The sequence below is a fragment of the Ursus maritimus genome, unplaced genomic scaffold (assembly GCF_017311325.1).
Source record: "Ursus maritimus isolate PB19 unplaced genomic scaffold, ASM1731132v1 scaffold_34, whole genome shotgun sequence".
Taxonomy (NCBI): domain Eukaryota; kingdom Metazoa; phylum Chordata; class Mammalia; order Carnivora; family Ursidae; genus Ursus; species Ursus maritimus.
The window spans coordinates 1,661,862-1,682,316 of record NW_024426008.1 but is presented as its reverse complement, the minus strand read 5'-3'; the positions used below and the strand labels follow the sequence as shown (position 1 = coordinate 1,682,316).

At 49.8% G+C, this 20,455-nt stretch overlaps 1 protein-coding gene across 1 annotated transcript in view; it reads right to left on the bottom strand.

The window, feature by feature from the left end:
- Positions 1-3: 3 nt before the first annotated feature.
- The window catches only part of PTCH1 (patched 1), a 59,341-nt gene continuing 38,889 nt past the window's right edge, over positions 4-20,455 (bottom strand). The window contains 10 exon segments of the mRNA XM_040620148.1: positions 4-38; positions 545-865; positions 868-1,099; positions 2,721-2,975; positions 3,496-3,595; positions 6,945-7,087; positions 10,213-10,350; positions 12,100-12,380; positions 13,833-14,016; positions 16,045-16,187. Coding sequence (XP_040476082.1) covers positions 546-865; positions 868-1,099; positions 2,721-2,975; positions 3,496-3,595; positions 6,945-7,087; positions 10,213-10,350; positions 12,100-12,380; positions 13,833-14,016; positions 16,045-16,187 — 1,796 coding nt within the window. The 3' untranslated portion in view covers positions 4-38; position 545.

Genomic DNA, 20,455 nt, shown 5'->3' with positions numbered 1-20,455 from the left:
TCAGATCTTTGGCCTCTTTGCTTCAGATTTTACTCACCCTTTAAAAGAAAGAAAAGTAAGTCAAACGAAACAACAGGTGTATGAGTCCGTACTTAGAAAGCACAAAATCAAGGAAACTGGTCGATGGTATTAGAAATCGGGACGGGGAGCTGGGTGACGGCAGGAGGGGCTTCCCGGCGGTGGGTCCCTGCTCTGAGCGCTGGCGACGCGCTGTGTTCCCCGTTACCGCTCACCCAGCCGCCTATCACACATTCCTGTTATGGTGCTTTATCAAGATGGAAAGGCAGGTGACAGCTAGCGCCCCTGCGAACTTGCACTAACCCTCAACAGCTCAGCAGCGAGGGACCCGTGCGGGACTCGACCGGTTCCCCAAGGACGACAAAGCTTGGACGTGGCCTCTTTGCCTCGGAGTTTGCTGTGGGCCCCACTGCTGCCCAGGGGCTCCCGAAGGATGCAGGCTGAGAAGCCCTGCTCTGGGCGCCCCCGCGTGTCCCTCCACTGCTGCCGAGGTGCAGGGAGTCCCGGACCAGCCCCCAGCACGCACCTCAGTTGGAGCTGCCGCCCCGGGGCCTCTCCTCACATTCCACGTCCTGCAGCTCTATGACTTCCACCTTGGAATCCCTCCTCTCGCACCGCACGTTAAAAGGCACGTGGGGGTCCTCAAACAGCCCGTGGTCAGTCTCGGGGTAGTCCCCGTAGCCCGGGCACAGGCCCCCTCGGGGGTTCCACGCGGAGCTGGGCCCGGGGGCAGGCGGGGGGTGTACGGCAACAGTCACGGACGCCGAGGCCGTCACAGTGGTGATGGGCTGGCAGTAGCTGGGCGCGGAGCTGCCCATGGCAGTGAACGCTGGGTGCCGAGGATGTTAGAACGGGCTCCCCGGGGGCCCGCACGGTCCCTATTGCTAGGGCCAGAATGCCCGTCAGTAGAAATTTCGAAAGCGTCTCTGCGCGGTCTGTAGGGGGGTGGCCGCAAGCCTTCTCTGGGGGGTTCCCTCCGGGGCTGCTGGCCTGGTCGTCCGGGAGACAGGGACTCTGAGTCCGGGGGGGGCTGCTGTCGAGGGTTTGAGGGGGGGTGATGTCTCGCTTCGGGATGGACCACCTGCAGAGGGCGAGGGCAGGTTAAAACAGGCGGGCTGCTAACCCCAGGCGAGGCATCGCCCCTCGCTGCGCCCAGCCTTCCCTTTCTTGGCTCGGGCTCCCGCCGGCCACCCACACACCGCTCTTCACCAAGTGCTCAGTCAACCCCACAAATGGCTGGGAGAGGCCCCGGGGAGCCAACGGGCCCTCCACCCACAAAAGAAAAACCTGTTCTTTGAGAACCTCCACCACGTGGCAGAGGACGGCCTTATTTGGACCCTAGGTCCAGGCTCTGTCCAGCACAGCTGGCCGGACTCATATGGGCTGGCCCATAAATGCAGGGCTGTGGTCGGAGAGTACCCGGGCTGCCTCCCTCCCATAGTCTGCAGCCCCACCCTGTGCTGCAGGGTCAGATCCCCAGCTCCTCCTCTTTGAACACTGCTAAGCATCCGGCTCCTGCTCGCCCGAAGGCAGCGTGTTGGCAGGACTGTCTCTACCTACACTGTTGAGTACGGTAGCCACCAGGAACATATGGCTATTTCCACTTAAATGAACAAAATTCCAAATTCAGCTCCTTCGTTGCACTAGACGCATTTCAGGGGCTTGACAGCCACATGTGGTCAGTGGCTCCTATATCCGCGAGCACAGAGGGAGCATTTCCATCATCGTGGAAAGTTCTACGGGGCAGCGCTGCTCTGTCCGGTTGTTAGGAATCTGGTTTCTGGGTCTCTATACAAAGCATGGAGCAACACAGTGGCCACATCAATCAAAAGGACCGTGACCAACTTCAAAGTCGTTCAGCTTGTACCTATTTTTAGGCTCCCGCTGAACAAAACCAGATTCACACTGCAGCTCAGCAGGCATCGTCACGGGGGGTAAGAGGAGGAAAATTTAGGTTATTTGGTTGGCCTCTCTCTCTTTCATGCAAGGGCTGCTCTGGCCTGGGACTGGAATACCCATTTCCTGGAGGGACAGCAGGAGGCCTTCAGTGGGAGCAACACGAGTCTTAGAACCTTCCTCGGGTTTTGTGTCTGTGCTCTAGGCCTGGGGGGCTGAGGACATCCTGGGGAGCACAGAGTGCGGGACATGGCTGGGGCTCTCGGAGCCTCTGAGAAGGGGCTCCCAGGCTGCGTATGGCTTTCCCAAATTACCGAAGGCTAAGCTTCCCACTTCTGGTAAAGTCTTGGACATTAATAACTGAAATCATTCTGTGCCAAGGGCATTTACATGTAATAGGTGGGAGGAAAAAAAAATCACTCTGTTGGCAATAAAAACACCACTACATCTTTAAAAAAAGTATCATTCTAAAATGACATGCAGCCTAAAAAAAAAAAAAAAGAAAAAAAAAGAAAAAAAGAGAAAAGCAGCAGCGGCAAGGCATGCTTTCCCTGTGGCCCTTAAGGTCAAATTGCACTTCGCCCGGACAAGATACATGGCAATGTAGCTCATAGTTAGGGTTACTGGCCCCCGCCCTTGGCAATCCACAGGACACCAGCCACATGCAACTGATGTTTTTATAGTTTAAGAGTCAAATATTGGCAATTTCAAAGGATTCTACCTAATCCCTACTTCATTTTAAACTCCTATCTGTCTGGGACCTGCCGCTCAGAGGAGGCAGGGGCTGTCCCCCCAGCGTGACTTACAGTGGAGCGGGCAAAGACAGGGTTTTCTGTGGCTTCCACGATCACTTGGTGGGCAGGGCCCCCGGTGCCCTGCTGGGCCTCATAGTGCCGAAGCTCTTCGCTGATGCCCGACACTGTCGTCTGAGAACTGTACTCTGAGTCAGAGGAATCCGACCCATTGTTTGCATGACCGGGGGGCACGGCAAACCGGACCACACTGGGGGGCGGCTCAGGGGAAGGGGTGGGCAGTCGGTTCAGCCCGTTGGCTGGAGACACCTATTTAAGGAAATTCCACATTAAAAGTGTTATCATCCATTTACCTGCTGGTCACACTCAAAGCAAAGCAAAGCACAGTACTGTTCAGGGATCTCTGTACCTGTCCCCCCACTGCCTCGGCCTCTCCCACTCCCCAGTGCTCACCGCCCCCACGCTGCCACCTCCGGGATCATCAGGCCTCGCAGCTAGAGCACAAGCTGCTTTTACACTTTGGAAAGGCAGGCTGTGCCCTTTTTACTTATTTTCAAGCCCGGATATTCATCTTGAGTGGAAAATGCTTCACTGATACAGAACTACAGGACGCAGACCGCCAGGTTGGTTTAAAACACCAAAACAAACGCGGTACGACATCCCCCAGACTATTCCGTTGAGGAGAAAAAAGCCAAAGTCATCAAAATGTTTACTGAAAAAGTAAACAGTAATGTTGAGATACCTAAATATCTCAACGAACAGGGACCCTGGGACAAAGAGCGTTCTGGTGGCCTGAGAAGGGTACATTATACCTGGTGTGATTACTGACCTCGGGGTATGGTCCGAAGAAGGACAGAAGGACTGGGAGCAAAACCAGCCCGTTGAGAACGCCCAGGATTGTCAGGATTGCCAGGACAGCAAAGAAATACCTTGAAGATAAAAGGGAAACCGGAACATTCACTGTGGTGAGATGAAGCCAGCTTCACGTGGCCAAATATTACGCAGCACGTCCAGAAACCCCCAAATTAACAAAGCCCACACGGTTGCAAAGGCTGTTATAAAACTGTGGTTCTAATTCAGCATGAGATTAGGTTTTTTTTTTCTTTTTTTTTTTTTACCTTGTGACTCTCGGGGACTACATTCCACAACCCAAAGTGTTAGTTCGTGAAGGGAAGAGAGAAAAATTAGTGTGTTAATTTGCTGAAATCTCCTGGCATGTAATGTTATTTATGAATGTGTTACACAAACACAAAAATATGGAATGTGAGCTGAATGGCTGAGCAGATTGGAAGCACAAACACAATGCAGAGGGGCCCCGTCCGCGAAAACCCAGCAGAAGCTAACAAATGAAGTGAAGGGTGTAGAATTTAAACAATTTAGCTCAGGAGGAAAAGCAGCCCGCTTCTGCAGGCAGCTAATCCACTGTGAAATGCTTCTGCATCTCGGAGCAGAATCTCTAATTAAGTCTCCAGCGTATCAGGTAAGGCTTTCCCTGGGCTTTCATTAATCACAACTTTCTGCCTAGAATTCTGTGAGTTCCAGTTTTACCAAACGGCTCCAATTGCAACCTTTTTAGCACACAAGAACCAGCTTTCTGCAAAGAAAACGCTGCCCATTCTGTGGTTGCTGGGGCGTTTGCGGGGGAGGGCGGTCCACAATGAGGGGGCTGCTCCGTGGGCCAATCTTTTGTTGAACAATTTAGCATCTCTGAATACTCTTGTTTTGCGTCAGCCAATTCGAACATAAAGGCCGCAGCACCATGAAGAAGAGGAGAGTGCACAAGTGGCCCTGCTTTCCCACCACTGAGGGCTAAGGTCTGGGATCCCTCATGAATACCAAGGTAAACCTGTCAGCTCGGGACGCTGCACACAGCTGGAGGGAGTGGGCTCCACGCAAGTGCACGTCTTCTGGAACTAACAGTATCTGGGGCAATTTTGCTGGAAGGAGGCTGCGGTGGGGGAGAGCTCGGGATGTTCTGGGAAGAGGGAGGGCAAGATATCTATCTGTTAATGGCCCTCGTGATCATAAAACAGAACAGGCACCCAACTTTGCCATGACTATATATGTTTCGACATTAGATGAAAGGAGCGAGAATCCCTATAAAAATACAAATACCTCGCAGCTATTGTAAACACTAGAAACTTCTGAGCTGCATTAGTAAAAAGCAAGCCGCCAATGTCTTGCTCTAATGTAAACTGCGGGAACTTCAGGCTGAAGCATAGGTCAGCAGCAGCATTAAGACATTTGCATCCCATCCATCTAACTGTAGAATAAACAGACCAATTAGATTTCTGACGGCTTAGCGTATACAATGTCTGCTCATTTAGTTGACCTCGGTGAGGGCTTTATCAGGTTAATCCATCCCGTTCTAGAAAATGGGAAGCCCTTTTAAGTGCTTGAAACAAGAACCCTGATATCTCTGGGAGAGAACAGGAAGCCACAGGTTAGATGAGAGCTGGGATTCTGCCTTCCATCCTGGTTCCCAGCTGGTCGCTCCAATTCTGGCAAAGATCCCCCTCGGCGTCCCAAGGCAGAGTGAGATCCTCTGCGATCCCATCGCGCCCAGCGTTTCCCATGCTTCCGAGTGGCCCCTGAGCTCCCTCTCCCCCCACAGACTGTAAGCCACACGGAGGGGGGCGGGGTCCATGTTACTTGCTGCTGAGTACGGTGGAACTTACAAGGTGCTTGTTACATTGTGTCGAGGGAGAAATCACGCAAAAGAAACTCTCCTTGACACAGGGGTTTTATACCGTAAAGAAACATCTACTAACGCCCGGATACGCATATGCTAAGGAAATAAAGGAAAAGCCAAAGTCAAGTTAAGAGCTGAAAATAAAACTCCAGCCAAAAGCCTGATCTCATTTAGGCATACATCTACCTGGTACTGCAAACAAGAACGCACTAATTGGCTCATCGGCTGATGAACAGTGCTGTGTTGAGAAGACCAGCAGCATGGGTATCACCTGGGAGCTGGCTGGAACGGCAAACTCCGCTCCACACCCTCCCTGCCCCCCACGAAATCCGAGCTGATCTGCAGAGCCTGGGATGATTCATGAGCACATTATGGTCTGAGAAGTTCCGGTCCACACTGGGATCGCCGCCCCGGCTCTCTGTGAGCCCGCACTAACTACTCCGAGGGAATGCTGGCACTCCTTCGAGGAAGGCTTCGTCTCTGCTGCCCAACTGCCCAGTGGGGTAGGCCACAGACCAATGGCCTGATCTTTTTTCTGTAATAAGGAAACTTGGACTGAAACTCAAAACCCTTTTCTTTTCACTTGAAAATGCAAGACCTATCACAGGCCCACACAGCGAGAAAGCCTGGTGAGATTCTCTGTCCAGATTCCTGAAGCATGCCACGCCAGGCAATCACGTCTCACATTCGGTTCTGCTTTACCGTGATTCTAATTCGGGACTATCTTTCACTTCTGGATGGTTCTGGCCTTGCCCCTTCACAGAGCAGCGGCGTTCCATCCAAGAGTGGCTACGTCCCAAAGCCGTGGGGGCTGTTCACAGAAGAAAACAGTCTCTCCCTGCAGGGCTCAAATTTTTTTCAGAAGGCAAACTTGCTCTCCTTTTCTACGTCACAAACTCATAGTCTTCATAAATCCACCAGAAACTGCTTGCCTGGGGATCCAAAAAGAAGTTTCCAAACTAGGTCTGATTTCCAAATTTGACACCCAAGTCACACATTTACTGCTCCCTCAATCTTACTAAGAACTTGAATGTGAAGTCTGGGCATGCTACCTTTGCTTTTTAGAAGAAGAAAACGTAGGTGACAAGTTTAGGTATTTCTAAGTTTTCTTTTCTATCGATTTGAAAGAGAAGTGAAGGTCAAACTCTGCAGCAAAGGGAAACCAAGGTCAGAACTGGGTTCCGGGTGGTCCCCTGGTTTCATGCTGTGGAACTCTTTGCTGCTAGTCACACTCTCCATCTCCCCCCCCCCCCCCCCCCCCCCTCCAAGATGTTCCCTGCGTCGGTTCTAGAAGGAGCTTGTCCTTCTACCTCTCGGTGGGTCTCTGAGGTAAGAAACTGAACAGATGAGCTGCAGACTGTGGCGATCATTTCACAGTGTATTTGTAGAGCAAAACATCACGCTGTGTACCTTACAAATATATGGCTTTTATTTGTCAGTCATACCTCAGTAAGTCTGGGGGAAAGAGAGTAGAGTCACAATGAAGGCTCGCTGCTATCTATGGGATACAGACGGAGACACGCAATGGAGTTCCTAAGAGTGACAGTGATTCTTAGAAATTAAGAACCGTCTCCCCTCCTGCTTACCTGACAATGAAATCAAACTCAGATCCTGCAAGCATCAGCACTCCCAGCAGAGTGGAAACGGCGCCGTCCAGGACGGGTGCAAACATGTGCTCCAGGGCGAGCACGGCCCTGCGGTTCTTATCGCCAATGGCCGTTAGAAAGGCCTGTGCAAAGAGAAGAGGCGGGATGAGCAGATTCCCGGACGGAGCGCGGTCCGCAGGCAGCTCTGTCCAACATGCTACCAGCTGTCTTACTCGGTCTGTACAGACCTTCTCACATCTTCCTTTCTAGCTCCTGGGGTATTTAATCTGGGTTGCTCAAGTACGTAAATCTAGGCTTATGCTAAAATGGCCTGTCCGGGATACTGGGTCATATTCGGTGTGGATATAAATCTTGAACAACGACAAGAAAAGACAGAAAGCATATTTACTTTAAATTAAAAAACCAAACCCAAACCACACAAACATGAGCAAAATGTCCCCTTCTTTACGCTGCTGCTCCCCTCGGGTTTCCTCCCCAACCTGCATGGTCTCACGGCTTCAGCATGGGAGGCCCACTGTGTGAAGACGACAGCACCCTTCCTGATTCTGTGAGAGGTCAAGATCTTACTCCCCAGCGGGCTTAGTTGAGGGCTGTGTGCAACTGGGTGCCAACTACGTATTTCCTCGTGATGATGCCGAGTTTCCATTGCCGTGTTCACGCTGACGTGTCTGTGGTACACCTGGGCACTGCGGAATTCAAACCACGCCTGCTCTAACTCTATGTGGTCATACCCCACCTCCTTCACTCCCTGAAGCCCCCGCTAGGCCAAGCATGCTACTGATACCAAATGGCAACTTTATACAGTGAGCCCCAGCGTATCGGACTGTTGGCTGGACGGGGTGACCCAGGACCATTTTAATGGGAGTCAGTTCCTGTTATCCCCTGCCCGGCCCTTCGTTGGGACCCCAACAGCAGCCGGCCCAAGTCCTTTCTCTGCCTGAAAGCTAAAGGCTGCTCTGGGATATGCTGAGAAGAGAAGGCTCGGGAACTCTGCAGGCCACAGCTCTTAGAAATCAAGGCCTATCACACCTGGGGTGCACCTCTATTCCTTGTGCAGCTTCTGGGAGAGCACTAAGGTGGTTCTCTTGAACAGATGAAAACAGGAAAGTATACAAAAATGTGCTATGAGTTTCCGTACTTTTCTCCCAAGTGCGCGTGCTCTTTCAGAGTGGAGAAGGCGTTAGAGTCAACGGAATCACCTTTCCGTCTCGGGAGGAGAGCACCAAGACAGCCTGGCATCATGTCACCTTGTGCCATCCTTGGGCCACGAGGCTGCAAGGGTCAGGCAGGGTTTTATCATCTCACGCCCACCTTAGTTGTGGAAACAGTGAACTGACGGGAACCCCGACTCCGTGAAGAGTGCTCTTCGCCAACTTTATTCCATCCTTTTACAAACCTCGAGAGAGCAGTGCCTGCCTGCTGTACGCAGACCTACCCATCAGGACCGGGTAGGAAGGCCACATCCCGTGTGGGGATGGTCCCGGGATGGAGGCGTGGGCTGCGGGCACCGCGGGGTTACCGCTCGCAAAGCCAAGCCGGTTCCCAAGCCTCCCTGAATCCTTGGACTTAAACCCTGCATGAAGCACCGGCGTGTGCATTTGTGGTCCTACGACCTCACGTGTGAGGCCCAAAGCACCATGGCAGGCTGCGGTTTTCATTTCCACCGGAAAAATCTGTTCTTGAACACTCTGCTTTGCTATGCTAGCGACCAAAAAAAAAAAAAAGTGGTTTTCATTCACATCGGAAGGAAATGGGTGGATTCTTAACTCTCAGGTAAAGTTTTCTCCTTTTTGAAGAAATGATCTAAGGATTATTGATGTTCTAAGCTCTAGGCTGGTGGGCTCAATGCCCTCTCCCTCCTCCCAGCTTAGTGGAGGAAAAGAATTTGGGTAGGTTCAGAAGGTAGAGACTATTGCTTCTGTATTATCACCTTTTTGTTGAAAGAGGGACAGCCTCAACAAAACGTTCTTTCTGCAACACGGACGTTTACGGCCTCTGAACTGCAAGACTCCTTGTGGAGAAACTAAGGCGGCACAAGATAGAGCCTACGTGCAGAAACGCACACGTGCAGACATGCGTACCCGTGTGTTGAGCCCCAGGAAAATCAACGCTAGTGACGGCAAAAGCAAGACTAAAAGTAATCTGGCCCAGGCTCAGCGCTAGGTTTCCTATCTAGGCCTTCCAAACATCGGCATTTCTTCAGTCAATAAATATTTACTGAGTGCCTACCAGTAGCCCCAAGGACTTAGGCTATAAGCATGAGTGTGGACAGGACATATATCACACACAGCTAGGAGGCTTTGGAATACTTTTCTGATAAATGTACCCAGTGGGTTTGTCTCTTGGTTTAGACTCTTCCTGACATTTAACTTCCTCCAACAAGCCCTTAACAGGACTGGAAATAGAAAGAGAGGAGAGGGGCGCCTGGGTGGCACAGCGGTTAAGCGTCTGCCTTTGGCTCAGGGCGTGATCCCGGCGTTCTGGGATCGAGCCCCACATCAGGCTCCTCCGCTAGGAGCCTGCTTCTTCCTCTCCCACTCCCCCTGCTTGTGTTCCCTCTCTCGCTGGCTGTCTCTATCTCTGTCGAATAAATAAAATCTTAAAAAAAAAAAAAAGAAAGAAAGAAAGAAAGAGAGGAGAGAGGGGGGAACATTCTGTTGAGAGCAACCCAGGTTCTCTTACTTTCCTCTCTCATGGATTTGGAGGCAGGGAGGTTGAAGGAGCTGGGTGGGCTTAGGTGGGAGAACCCATTCCTCCGCCTCACCGGCCCCAGGCTCTGTCCTCCGCTGCTAGCCTGCCTCACCCCTGTCCTGCTAGGCCTGTGAGTGTGGACTCACTTTATCTCCGCTTTATCACTGTGGTTTTAAAAATTGTGTGCATTCGCGCGCACTCCCACACATTCACACCACCTAACTTAGGAACAAAGCTGACAACTTACAGACCTGTCATCACACTAAGAACACCAAATAAGCAGAATCCTTCCTGGCCCCCTGCTGCCCCGCCCAGTGAACTTTCACCTCCAACGCCCTCCTCCTTAGACTGCCCAAGAGGGAAGGAGTCCGTCTAAATTTCAGCCGCTCCTTGCACAGGAACGCCTGTGCTCTGGAGCCTCTTCACTGTGACACGGAGTACCTGTTTGTTCCTTGATATTGGAGAAAAACCGTAAGGTCCCCAACCTGGAGACTACGAACGCTAAAGTACACGTGTTGCCTTTCCATAACGTTCTCGACGAAGAGGTCTCCCATACCAGAGCCACGTGCACGGTGAATTCCACTCCTATGCCGACGGAAGCGATGAGGATGACCACGGGCACGGCACTCAGCTTGATTCCAATGAGGCCCATCATGCCGAAGAGCTCGACCGTCATCAAAGCCAGCACCGTCACCTTTAAGAAGATGCACGGGTTGAGTGGACGGACACAAACACGCCAGGTGCTGACAACAGGGGAGGGCCTCCCTCGAGATCCAGAGCAGAGAGAACGCCCGCGACCCGAATATAATGAAAGCGCTGACTTGCTTTCACCCTGGACACCTGTCTTTACTTCCTAATTCACCGTGTATCTGCTGAGAAGGGAGACTTAGGGACGATTCTGGGATCGCTGTTTTGGGCCAGCAGCCTGTTTAAGGAGTACAGAAAGGCAAAGCTTGGTATTACTACCGCCAGCTCTTTTTCCAGTGTATCTGCTCTCGAAAGCAAAAGAGTAAAATAAAAATAAAAATAAAAAAATTTCACAACTGTTCCATTTGAATCATCTAAGAATCACACAAACGTGGACTGGTAACTAGCTGCAAATTTAACATAGTTCAAAACAAGGTATTTCCTTGTGTTTTGATCTCAATCATCAGAAACTGTCCTTCAGTTTATAACAGAATTGAAACTTGAAGAGGTTTTGGTGGCCCCACCCTCCACCCTAAAGAAAGCAGATAGGACGCATGAATAAAAGTTCTTTTACGTAAAGGCAGCTTTGCTTTTGTTCACAGAGCCCATGGGTTAAGAGAGGATGACGAGGGAGAAAGGGGACTTCTGGTCAGCTGACACGGGTCAGGTTACAGGCGCCTTCACTTAGAAGAAATGAGAAGCAAGGCCAGTGGACACAGCAGACAACTAAACCCAAGGAAAAGCTCTTATTTGCCTTCCGTCTGCCTTGTAATCATTTGTGCAGAGATGGAGAGACAATCTGCGAGGTAGACTTTGGAGTTTCTTGGGCCAGAGGGGAGAAAACACAAATGAAACAGTAAACTTCCCACAGATGGAAGAGAAGGAGTGAATGATCTTTCCTGGTCGGGGGTGGGGCAGTGGACAGCAGTGACGGGGGAAGGACGAGTCCAGTAACAGTTCCCTTTGCTTTCTTTTAAGAAGCTAATGAAAGATGGACGACATCAATTGCTTAAGTACCATGAAAACCCCTGCAGACTAAACATTTACCTTTTAACATACCTGTTGCACAGACGTATGGTGCAGAAATGAGACCTGGTCTCTGTTTTTATAATTTTGGCATTTTGAAGGCTGTACCACAGTTCGTAGAATTTAAACACTGCCATGATTTTATTACACTCTACATGAAACTTACTTCAAATCTGAGAGTATTATACTTGGAAAAAGAATGCCAAAAAAATTGGCTAGTAATACCAGTTTATCAATGTCTTTCAAGCTTTAAAACACACAACACACAAAACCATCTCGAAAACCATTTTACCTATATACCACTGTCCTAACTTCTCTAATTACCTCCCCTTCCCCTTTTTTAGAAGAATCTTGTCTATGTTAGGTCTGGGTTGTAGTCACAAAAGGACCCTTCAAGTAAAAAGAAAAAAAAAAAAGTTACATTTGTATTTAATAAATGCTCAGAGTGTTTGTGTTTAATAAATGCTAGGAGTGGTTATAGAGAGTGTGTTTTAAAACTTCCTGGTCTTTACGCAGAGTTGAAAGCTGTAGGAGAAGGGACACAAGATGACGGCCGTTAAAGGCTCTGCCTAACCACGCACCTCGCCACCTCCAGCAGAATAAATAGAGCCAGGATGATGCAATCTATACCCTCCTCCAGAGGCCCAGACATAAACACAGCTTCCCGGCGGCAGCAAGAGCTAGGCCGAAAGGAATCTGACGTCCGCAAAAACCCTCCGAATGAACTCACAATGATCCCGGCCGTCCAGGGGTTCAGGAGGAAGACTGCACACACCAGGAACGTGCAGGCCAGCACCACACTGATGGACAGCAGGAGCCAGTGGCGAAGGCCGATGTACTGCTCCCAGAAGAGGAAGGGGTAGCCGTTGGGGTAGCTGGATAGCCCGAGGCTCGTGTAGTTGTTGCAGATGGTTCTGACCTTCTCGATGGCTTCCACGAAGTCTGAGGTGTCCCGCAAACCGTTGAGGTAGAAAGGGAACTGCGCGTACTCGATGGGCTCTGCTGCGGGGACTGCACGGGGAGACAGCGGGAAGAGGCCACGGCTGAAGGCGCGGGGCCCCAGGACAAGGCAAAGGGGCGTGACCCAGGTCTGGAGGAGCCACCCCACACCCCAGGGCCGGCCCTCCCAGATCCCCACTCTGCATGCTCCGCAGTTCGATGGCAACAAACTGGCAACGGACAGGGAAGGGCTCTGCTGCAACGTCCCCCGACCGCGCGTCTTTCGATGCGAAGCACAGACAGGACCGGGGACGGTCTTTGGGCCTTTACAGGCTTCATCTCTGGTTTACAGGAGTTGTAAGCAAACATCAACGTTTGCTTTTTTTCCGGTGGGGGAGGGGAGGAGCCTGGGGCCTGTGTATTTATTTAACCTTTGATTTTTAATCTTCTAGAAGCAGTTACTTTTGTGAGGGGTCCAAACAAGAATTCAATGGCGGGAGCATTTTTTGTTCGACCGACACAAGGAAAAATACTAAGTTCAAACTGTTTTACTCAATCACGTATGAGAACAAAATAACTCGAAAGTCATGCTTTCCTGAGAAAAACGCTTAACTTTCTTATCCTTTTAGTGATCTAACACACTTAAACCTTCCATGCTTCTTTTTTAATGCAATGCTAAGTCTTCAGCAGCAGGGGAAGAAATCCTTACACAACAAGCATTTAGTTACTGCCGTTGTGTGTTCCAGACCCTTTGGGGTCATTCAGTTGACTTGCTAAACATGATTTGCCCTATTATAATCTCAACTATAAATTTTCATTAAGACAAGCCTTGGCTGCTTGCCACAAGGCTCTGGGGTTTAGATACAGAGAAGCACAACCCGCTTCCTCTCTAGCCACGTTTGCAAAGGGACCCGACTTCTTTGTCACGTCCTCCCTCGGCCTCCTATCCAAGGTGGAAGCTACTAATATCTCTAACATCAATGCAAATTAAATCCATACAGGACCACCTTTCAAAGTCAGGGCTGAGAGGGGAAAGGAAGAGGACGCTGCTGTATACAGACTATTCTCCTCCGGTTTAAACAGCTTTGACAGAGTACAGGTGCTTGGTGGCTTATAGGAATGACCCAACTTGCCAAAAATTCCTTCAACACCAGAGTTGACAAAGTTAAGATAAACATATAATCCCCAGCGATAAAACTCTGCAATAGTAAAATAACACTCAACCTGGAGGCGCCCCCAGCTTTCACATGGAACAGCTGGCATGCAAGAGAGCTGCCTGGTGGGCGTCCTAGGGTGAAAGCTACAGACCGAGATTAGGGACTCTCATTTCCCAATGTGATAGAGCACGGGTTGTATCCATTACACATCCTCATCTGTCTCCCAGAGTTTTAAACTCAAAGAAATATATTGTTCTGTTTACACTTTTGAACCCTGGGTAGCGTCAGCAGACGAGGGCCACGGCTGAGCTTGGGAGAACCGGGTAATCAGGCCCTGCGTGGCGGGCCCCCATGGAGGGCTACTTACTTCTGAGCCTGGTTTCTGGCATGTAGTCAGCTTTGTCGTGCACCCACTCAGGACGGTGAGGCCGGATGTTGGCCTGGGAGGCGGCGTAAGCCACAGGGTCATTGCTGACCCACGCCGTCAGGTAGATGTAGAACGCGCTGGGATTGATGATGCCATCTGCGTCCACCAGGCGCCGTTTGGTCAACTGCAAAATGGGAAGAAGAGGGGTCCTTCAGAATGGGGGGGCATGGAACACACTCCTGTCTGGAGAGGAAAAAAAAGCAGAGCCCTGCACCAGCATTTGCAACAAAGCCAAGAATGCCCCCTCTTTGAACATACAGGAAAATCCCATCAGAACACCTTTGGTTTCTTTCAAAATGCACTCATCAGAGGATGCAATAATCGGCGTGTTTATAACACGCACGGCTCTGCAGATGGTCCAGGAATTGACCGAACCAATTAAATCTGAATGCTAAAAGACTGTCTGCAGCCAAGGCAGAGAATGAACAATCTGGAGAAACATATTTATAGGAGGGGAAGGGGAAAAAAACCTGGCAAGAATCCCCATACACGTCTGTGTGCAGTTAACCTCTGCTGTTAACACTGAAGGAAATGCCACCCAGTAAATGGAGGAGAGCTATAAAAATAAAACAACATCTGTATAAATTTTGCTAACACTAGCCTCCTATGACCTGTGTATTCACAAAATGCCCATCGCCAGAGAGTAGAAGGGGCTGGTGCACAATCACGGTCTTTCTGGGTACCCCATTTCTGAGTGAGGTGGTCCCACGTAGTATGCCCCATCCTAGGCCACGGAATACTGCGCTCCCTCTATCTAAAGAAGGTCTTGGGGGCTCGGCTTAGGTGCAAACACCGTGAGACACACACACACACACACAAATATATTTTTCCTGTTTACTTTAGATTCAGGCCTGACTCCAATGCTTTTGGCCTTCTTAACAAAATGAAAAACACCAGTGACAGCAGTTAATAGAGAAAGAGTGAAGGAAGAAAGAGTCGAGTGACAAAACGAAGTTTCAGGATCTGGATTCAATTAATCCCCAGGATATGCAACAACCGCATGTCTTCAAGCCGTCTCTGGAATTACAGAGCACAGCTCATGGCCTCCGTGCACGCAGCATGCTTTCCTCCCTCCCAGGCAGAGGAAGTGATATCCGGGGGCCTGGCCCAATCCGCTTTGCTCCACGGTGTCCCTGGTCCCCAAGGCCCGGCCCAGCCATCGGGCATCCCCTTGCTGTCTCTCCCACAGGCTCCTCTGCCCACATCCTTGTCAAACCTGACAGTGAGCCGCATGCAGCCGTAAAGCACCAAGTTCACACTCCATAATAACTCTGAACAATGTACTTTGTAAATCTGTCACCTTTAATGCCAGCAAAAAAGGGGAGACAATAAACAGAGCTGCTGGGAAGATCATTAGCATGACGGTTTTCTGCCTGAGGGTGAAGCAAGTAAGCTACGAGGAGCAGAGGGAGTGGGATCCGGGAGAGCCGGTAGTAGTGCTGGACTCAGTTGGGATCTGAAGGGTCCAAACATGCTCCCCAACATGCCTGAGGCATCAAAAGGGGGATGCTGGGCTCCGAGCATCACAGAGAAGGTGCAAATGCAGTTGGAGAACGTGATCACTGGACAGAAACAGCTCTTGCTACCCAGGGGTGAGCAGAACGGCGAGAGCACTCAGGTTCCAAGGACTGGTATTGACAGAGCTCTGTGCTCCTTCTCCACCCGCTGGGCCAGGGTGGCCCCGAGGAATCGAATGCAACCAATCCTCCCATCCTTCTAGTAACCTCTCTGATCTCCTAGCTCATCCATCCACCCTAAATTTTATTCATATGACTGCTACCATCCTTCCAAGTTTGAACAGAATCAAGACCAACATGGTAACGAGTACTAGAACTCAAAAGAGAACAGTACAACACAACATTCCTAGTATCTGGAAGAGCCTGCAGGGCCTCGAGGGTTCTTGGTTGGAACAACAGCCAGAGGTAGGTAATCCGCATGTCCCCACTTGACAGAGGAGAAGACTGAGGCACTCCGGCTTGCCTACAGTCCCACAATTAGCTGACGGGATGAAGTAAACTAGAGCCGACTCAATATTCTACCAGCCCATGATGCCTCAGGTCTCCCGAGAGTGCAGTCTTCCCGGTGGCAGCTGCCCCATAGCTCTGCTCAACGATGCCCTGGGAACTTCCAGGGCGTAGGGCAGGGGGAGTACCTGACTGATGTCGATGGGTTTATCACGGCTGCCAGTTTGCACCAGGAGTTTGTAGGCAAGGACCCCGTCATCTGATCCATTTTTGTAATTGTTTGGCATGATTTTCCCAGTTTCCCAGTCACTGTCAAATGCATCCTGAAGTCCTAGAAAAGGCAAATGTATATAATATATTATGATTCTTAACCATTATGATCCGGGCCCTAATGGGGTGGGCTGAGGACACCGAGCGGGACAAGGAAGGACCTGACAACCACCTCACTCTGTGTTCTACTTGTTTTCTATTTCAAATTCAAGTGACAGATTGTTCATGAATGAACTTCAGGTTGCTAATAATCACTGCTTCAAAGGCAGAAGAGGGAAATACTTGTGTCTGGGAAACAAATATACATGTTTTACCTTTACATGAAAAAGAAACCCCTCCTTCTCCCCCATGGCTATTCCGAAAGAAAGGAAGAGCGAGAGCTTGGGAGAGCTGGCTGGCGGGGTAGGAAGACACACAGGCTCATTAGGCATTTCACGCCACCGTAAGCCGTGGATTCTTCGATACCACCAGAAATCCCACTCAGAGGGGGAAACTCGCATTCGAACTCCCAACTTCAAACAGCAACTCAGCCGCGTCTCCAGCCCGGGGTGAGCGAACACGATTCTGTCAATTTGTTCCATCTGTTCGACTTGCGGAGCTAACACAAGCTGTGGGATCGGCTGCCAGGTTGTGTAAAGATCACAGCCAACACCTATTCACTCCCCAATGTTCCTCTTTGCCACCCTCCCTCAGAAGGGGGTGCGGAGGAGGGCGAGGGGAGGGATCTCACGAGCGCCTGTGTGCGCGGGGAAATGCCTCACGGGGTAAATTTGGATCAGATTGAGAACAGGAAGCCACAGGCCAATACAAGGGGGCTCTGTGAGAACAGATGACAAACCGCAAGCCCGGGGAGGGGAAGGAAAGGGCTTTCTGGCTGGGGGGGATGGGCGAGCCCACCAGCCCACCACACACAGCTGCGCTTGGCCTCTGTAATCAAAACCATCATTACAGACCTGATGGTTTGGCTACAGCTGTAAAGAGATAAGCGTGCTGGAAGAGAAAACAGGGCCCTGGTGACCCGGCCTTAGGGGCTGAGCGATCCCGCGTGCACACACTCTCCCCCGACACCCCCACCTCCTCTCCACCGCCCTGCTCCCCCCCATCCCCTCCCAAGTAGAACTCCCAAGCCCCAGCAGTTCAGGAAACCACATCTTTCGAACTACTGCGTTCGCACGGGTTGGACATGGCTAGTCAGAAGGGAAGAGTTCATTTCATTTCATGACATGCCCTGAGTGGCTTCAAAGACACCTCCCCCCTCCCAATACTGGTTCCCTCAGTGCCCAAAATAATTAAGCTCTTGGGGTCTGAAGCAGGGGGAGAGGGGAGCACAGGACCCTGTCTCTCTCTCTCTAAACCTTGCTGCCCACATCGCTGTGGGCATTGTTTTTACATGAACAATGTGGGGATGAGGCCCGAAGGCTGGGTGGTGAAAGAAGGCCCTGTCGGGCCCGAGTGTGGCGGAGCGGTGGGCGGGAGGGACCACCAGCACGGCCGCGCTCCCAACTCTCACACAGACCGGGTTTCTAGCCGCACTGAGCAGATGTTATTTTATTACCGAAAGCCTTTTTTTGTTTTTGAAAAAAAATAAACAGGAGAGGAAAAACAACCCCTCCTCCCTTCCCCACCCCCCAGAAGAGGGCTGGTCTGTTTTCCTCACCTTAATAGAATTTTCATCACCTCATGGCCTGTATGGGACTTTAACCCTTTCCCTCTTGACCTGTCACTCCTGAGGAGCCACTCGTGCTCAGCGACATTGGGCTGTCTCAGCACTTTACAATGATCACCTGTTGTGTGCGTCCTACAACCACTTCATGAGACAGCCCTGTTAGCCTCAGGCTTCCCACTTTCCAGATGAGGAAACTGAGGCCCGGAAAGCAAGCTGACCAAGACCTCCCAGCAGGGCTGCAGGGTCCACTTGAACCCTGGTTGCTCTAAATCGCCAGGACACACAGAGGCGCTGAGGAAGTTCTCTGCTGAAGGCACGAGTAAGATCAGCAGAGTTACTGTGGGCACCAATGATGTCTAGCGGCAAACAGCGCGTTCCAAAAACGTGAGTGCAGTTTTACAATATTTATGCACTAAGAATCTGGGGACACCCTAGAGTGAACCAAAGGAAGAAAGGTCTGATTTGGGGAGGTCAACCCTGTGGGCAACTCAGTTCAACTCCTCACTGATGCTGCCAGCCTCCCTGCGCCATTCACTGTACTTACAATACAAACACGAACGAGAAGTAGTCATTGACCTCATGAGAGAGCCAAGTCCTTATAATTAGATTACTTGACTTTCTGACTAGTTACCAAAAAGCTCACGTAACGATGATTGGCCTAAGAGCACATGCACACAAAATGGACACAGATTTGCCTCCACCGCTCCTTGGCCAACATTTTATATTCCTTTTTTTTTTTTTTAAGATTTTATTTATTTATTCGACAGAGATAGAGACAGCCAGCGAGAGAGGGAACACAAGCAGGGGGAGTGGGAGAGGAAGAAGCAGGCTCCCAGCGGAGGAGCCTGATGTGGGGCTCGATCCCAGAACGCCGGGATCACGCCCTGAGCCGAAGGCAGACGCTTAACCGCTGTGCCACCCAGGCGCCCCCAACATTTTATATTCTAACCCATGTACATGGTAGAAAAAATTTGTGACATTTTACCTACTTTACACCAAAACATAAACGTTTTAGCTAGAACTTTTCTCATTTTAAATGTTATACTAAATATTATTTTCTAGGGAAAAGTTCTGAGCTATTTATCCCAATGGTCGATTTCTCTTTGATAAGGGACCCTAAAAAGAAAACACTAATTTAAATTTTATCTGCATAATTCTGTGTGAAAAACAAATGAACCTCGTTGGTTCACGATCCCCGGTGTGGTTTTTACCTGCAACTTCGCCTTACCTGCGTGTGTGTTTAAAGATGACATGTGATATTATTATTATTATATATTTTTGTGAGTTAACCACCCCCCACCCTCACCAAACTAGTGGAATGTTGGTAAAGACCAATAGCACGACATGGTTTTTAGTGATAATTCTACTGAAAACCAATGAGGGTCCCAACACTTAACAGCCACACAAAATGTTTTTGAACAATTCAAGAACAGCTGATTCCTTGCAGGAAGTGTTCAAAGACCCACTCAACCACTTGACAGGCCTGAAAACAGTCTAGGCAGCCCGACGGTCCTATTATCTGGCCATTCGGTGTCTAGTGCTCTGTGCTGGACCTCGTAAGAGTCACACGCAGAGTTCTAGAGCTGGCTGGGACCCCGACTTGGGAGCATGAATGGGTCTCACTTGGTCTAGGTGGGTACTGGTCACTTAGCAATCAAAACAACATGATTCAATTGCACCTTTAAAAACTGTGATTCTCAAATCCAACTGCTTTAGGTCTTTAAAGGGATGAAAGCGTAGGGATAATTTACAATACGCTATAAAAAGGTTAGCCCTCGCCACTGCCTGGAGACAATACCCTCTGCCCTCTTCCCAAGCTCCGCCTAACATGCCATATTGAGCGTCCAAAGGAATGGCTGAAGACACTGAAATCAGGTCTACAATAACCCTCCTTCGCTCAGATAGCAGCGCTGCAGATCTCTTTGTCATTTGTGGCAAGCTATTTGCATGTCTTTGGCCAATAGGGGAAAGATGAAAAGCAGGGAATCTCTCAACTGTCTGGTCCTGTTTTGACTCATTTTCTGAAAAACACAGCCTCCCAAACTACTGTAAAAAATTAGACTTGGAACAAATTCACGTTAATCTCGGGAGCATGTTAAAAAACTAATATTAACGTCATGTAGTTCTCTTTGCCTTCTTTAAAAGAAGAGGTCAAATCTGGTATACACGTATGAACAAAATTCTAGCAACAGAAGTCAAGGCCAGAAACTGTATTGAAGAATTTTCAGTCGAACTCAAGTTGTTTACCATTTCATGCAAACTCGCAGGGAAATTGGCTGCTTAATCTTTACATACAAGTGTATTGACTCAAGACCAAAAAAGGCACTCAAATCTGTGTTTAAACAAGTCTAATTAAGTGGGGAATTAAGACAATCATTTGGATAACTTAAGCCAAAAAATGTTGGGGCCATAATTATTTGGGTGTTTCAGTAAAAGCATTTTTGCCTGAATTGTGTGGATAATTATCTTGATTCCCCACTTCACTTTGCATGTGTCAACATGGAATAAATGAACAGATGTTCTTGGAATCACTGAATACATTCATATTCAGTCAGCAGTTAGGAGCAAATTTAAGCCATTTTTTTCCCTCCAGTTGACTACTATTTCCTAGAAATGTTTCTAAGGACAAGGTAACAAGCTAAAGAAAGGCATCTTGAAGCAGA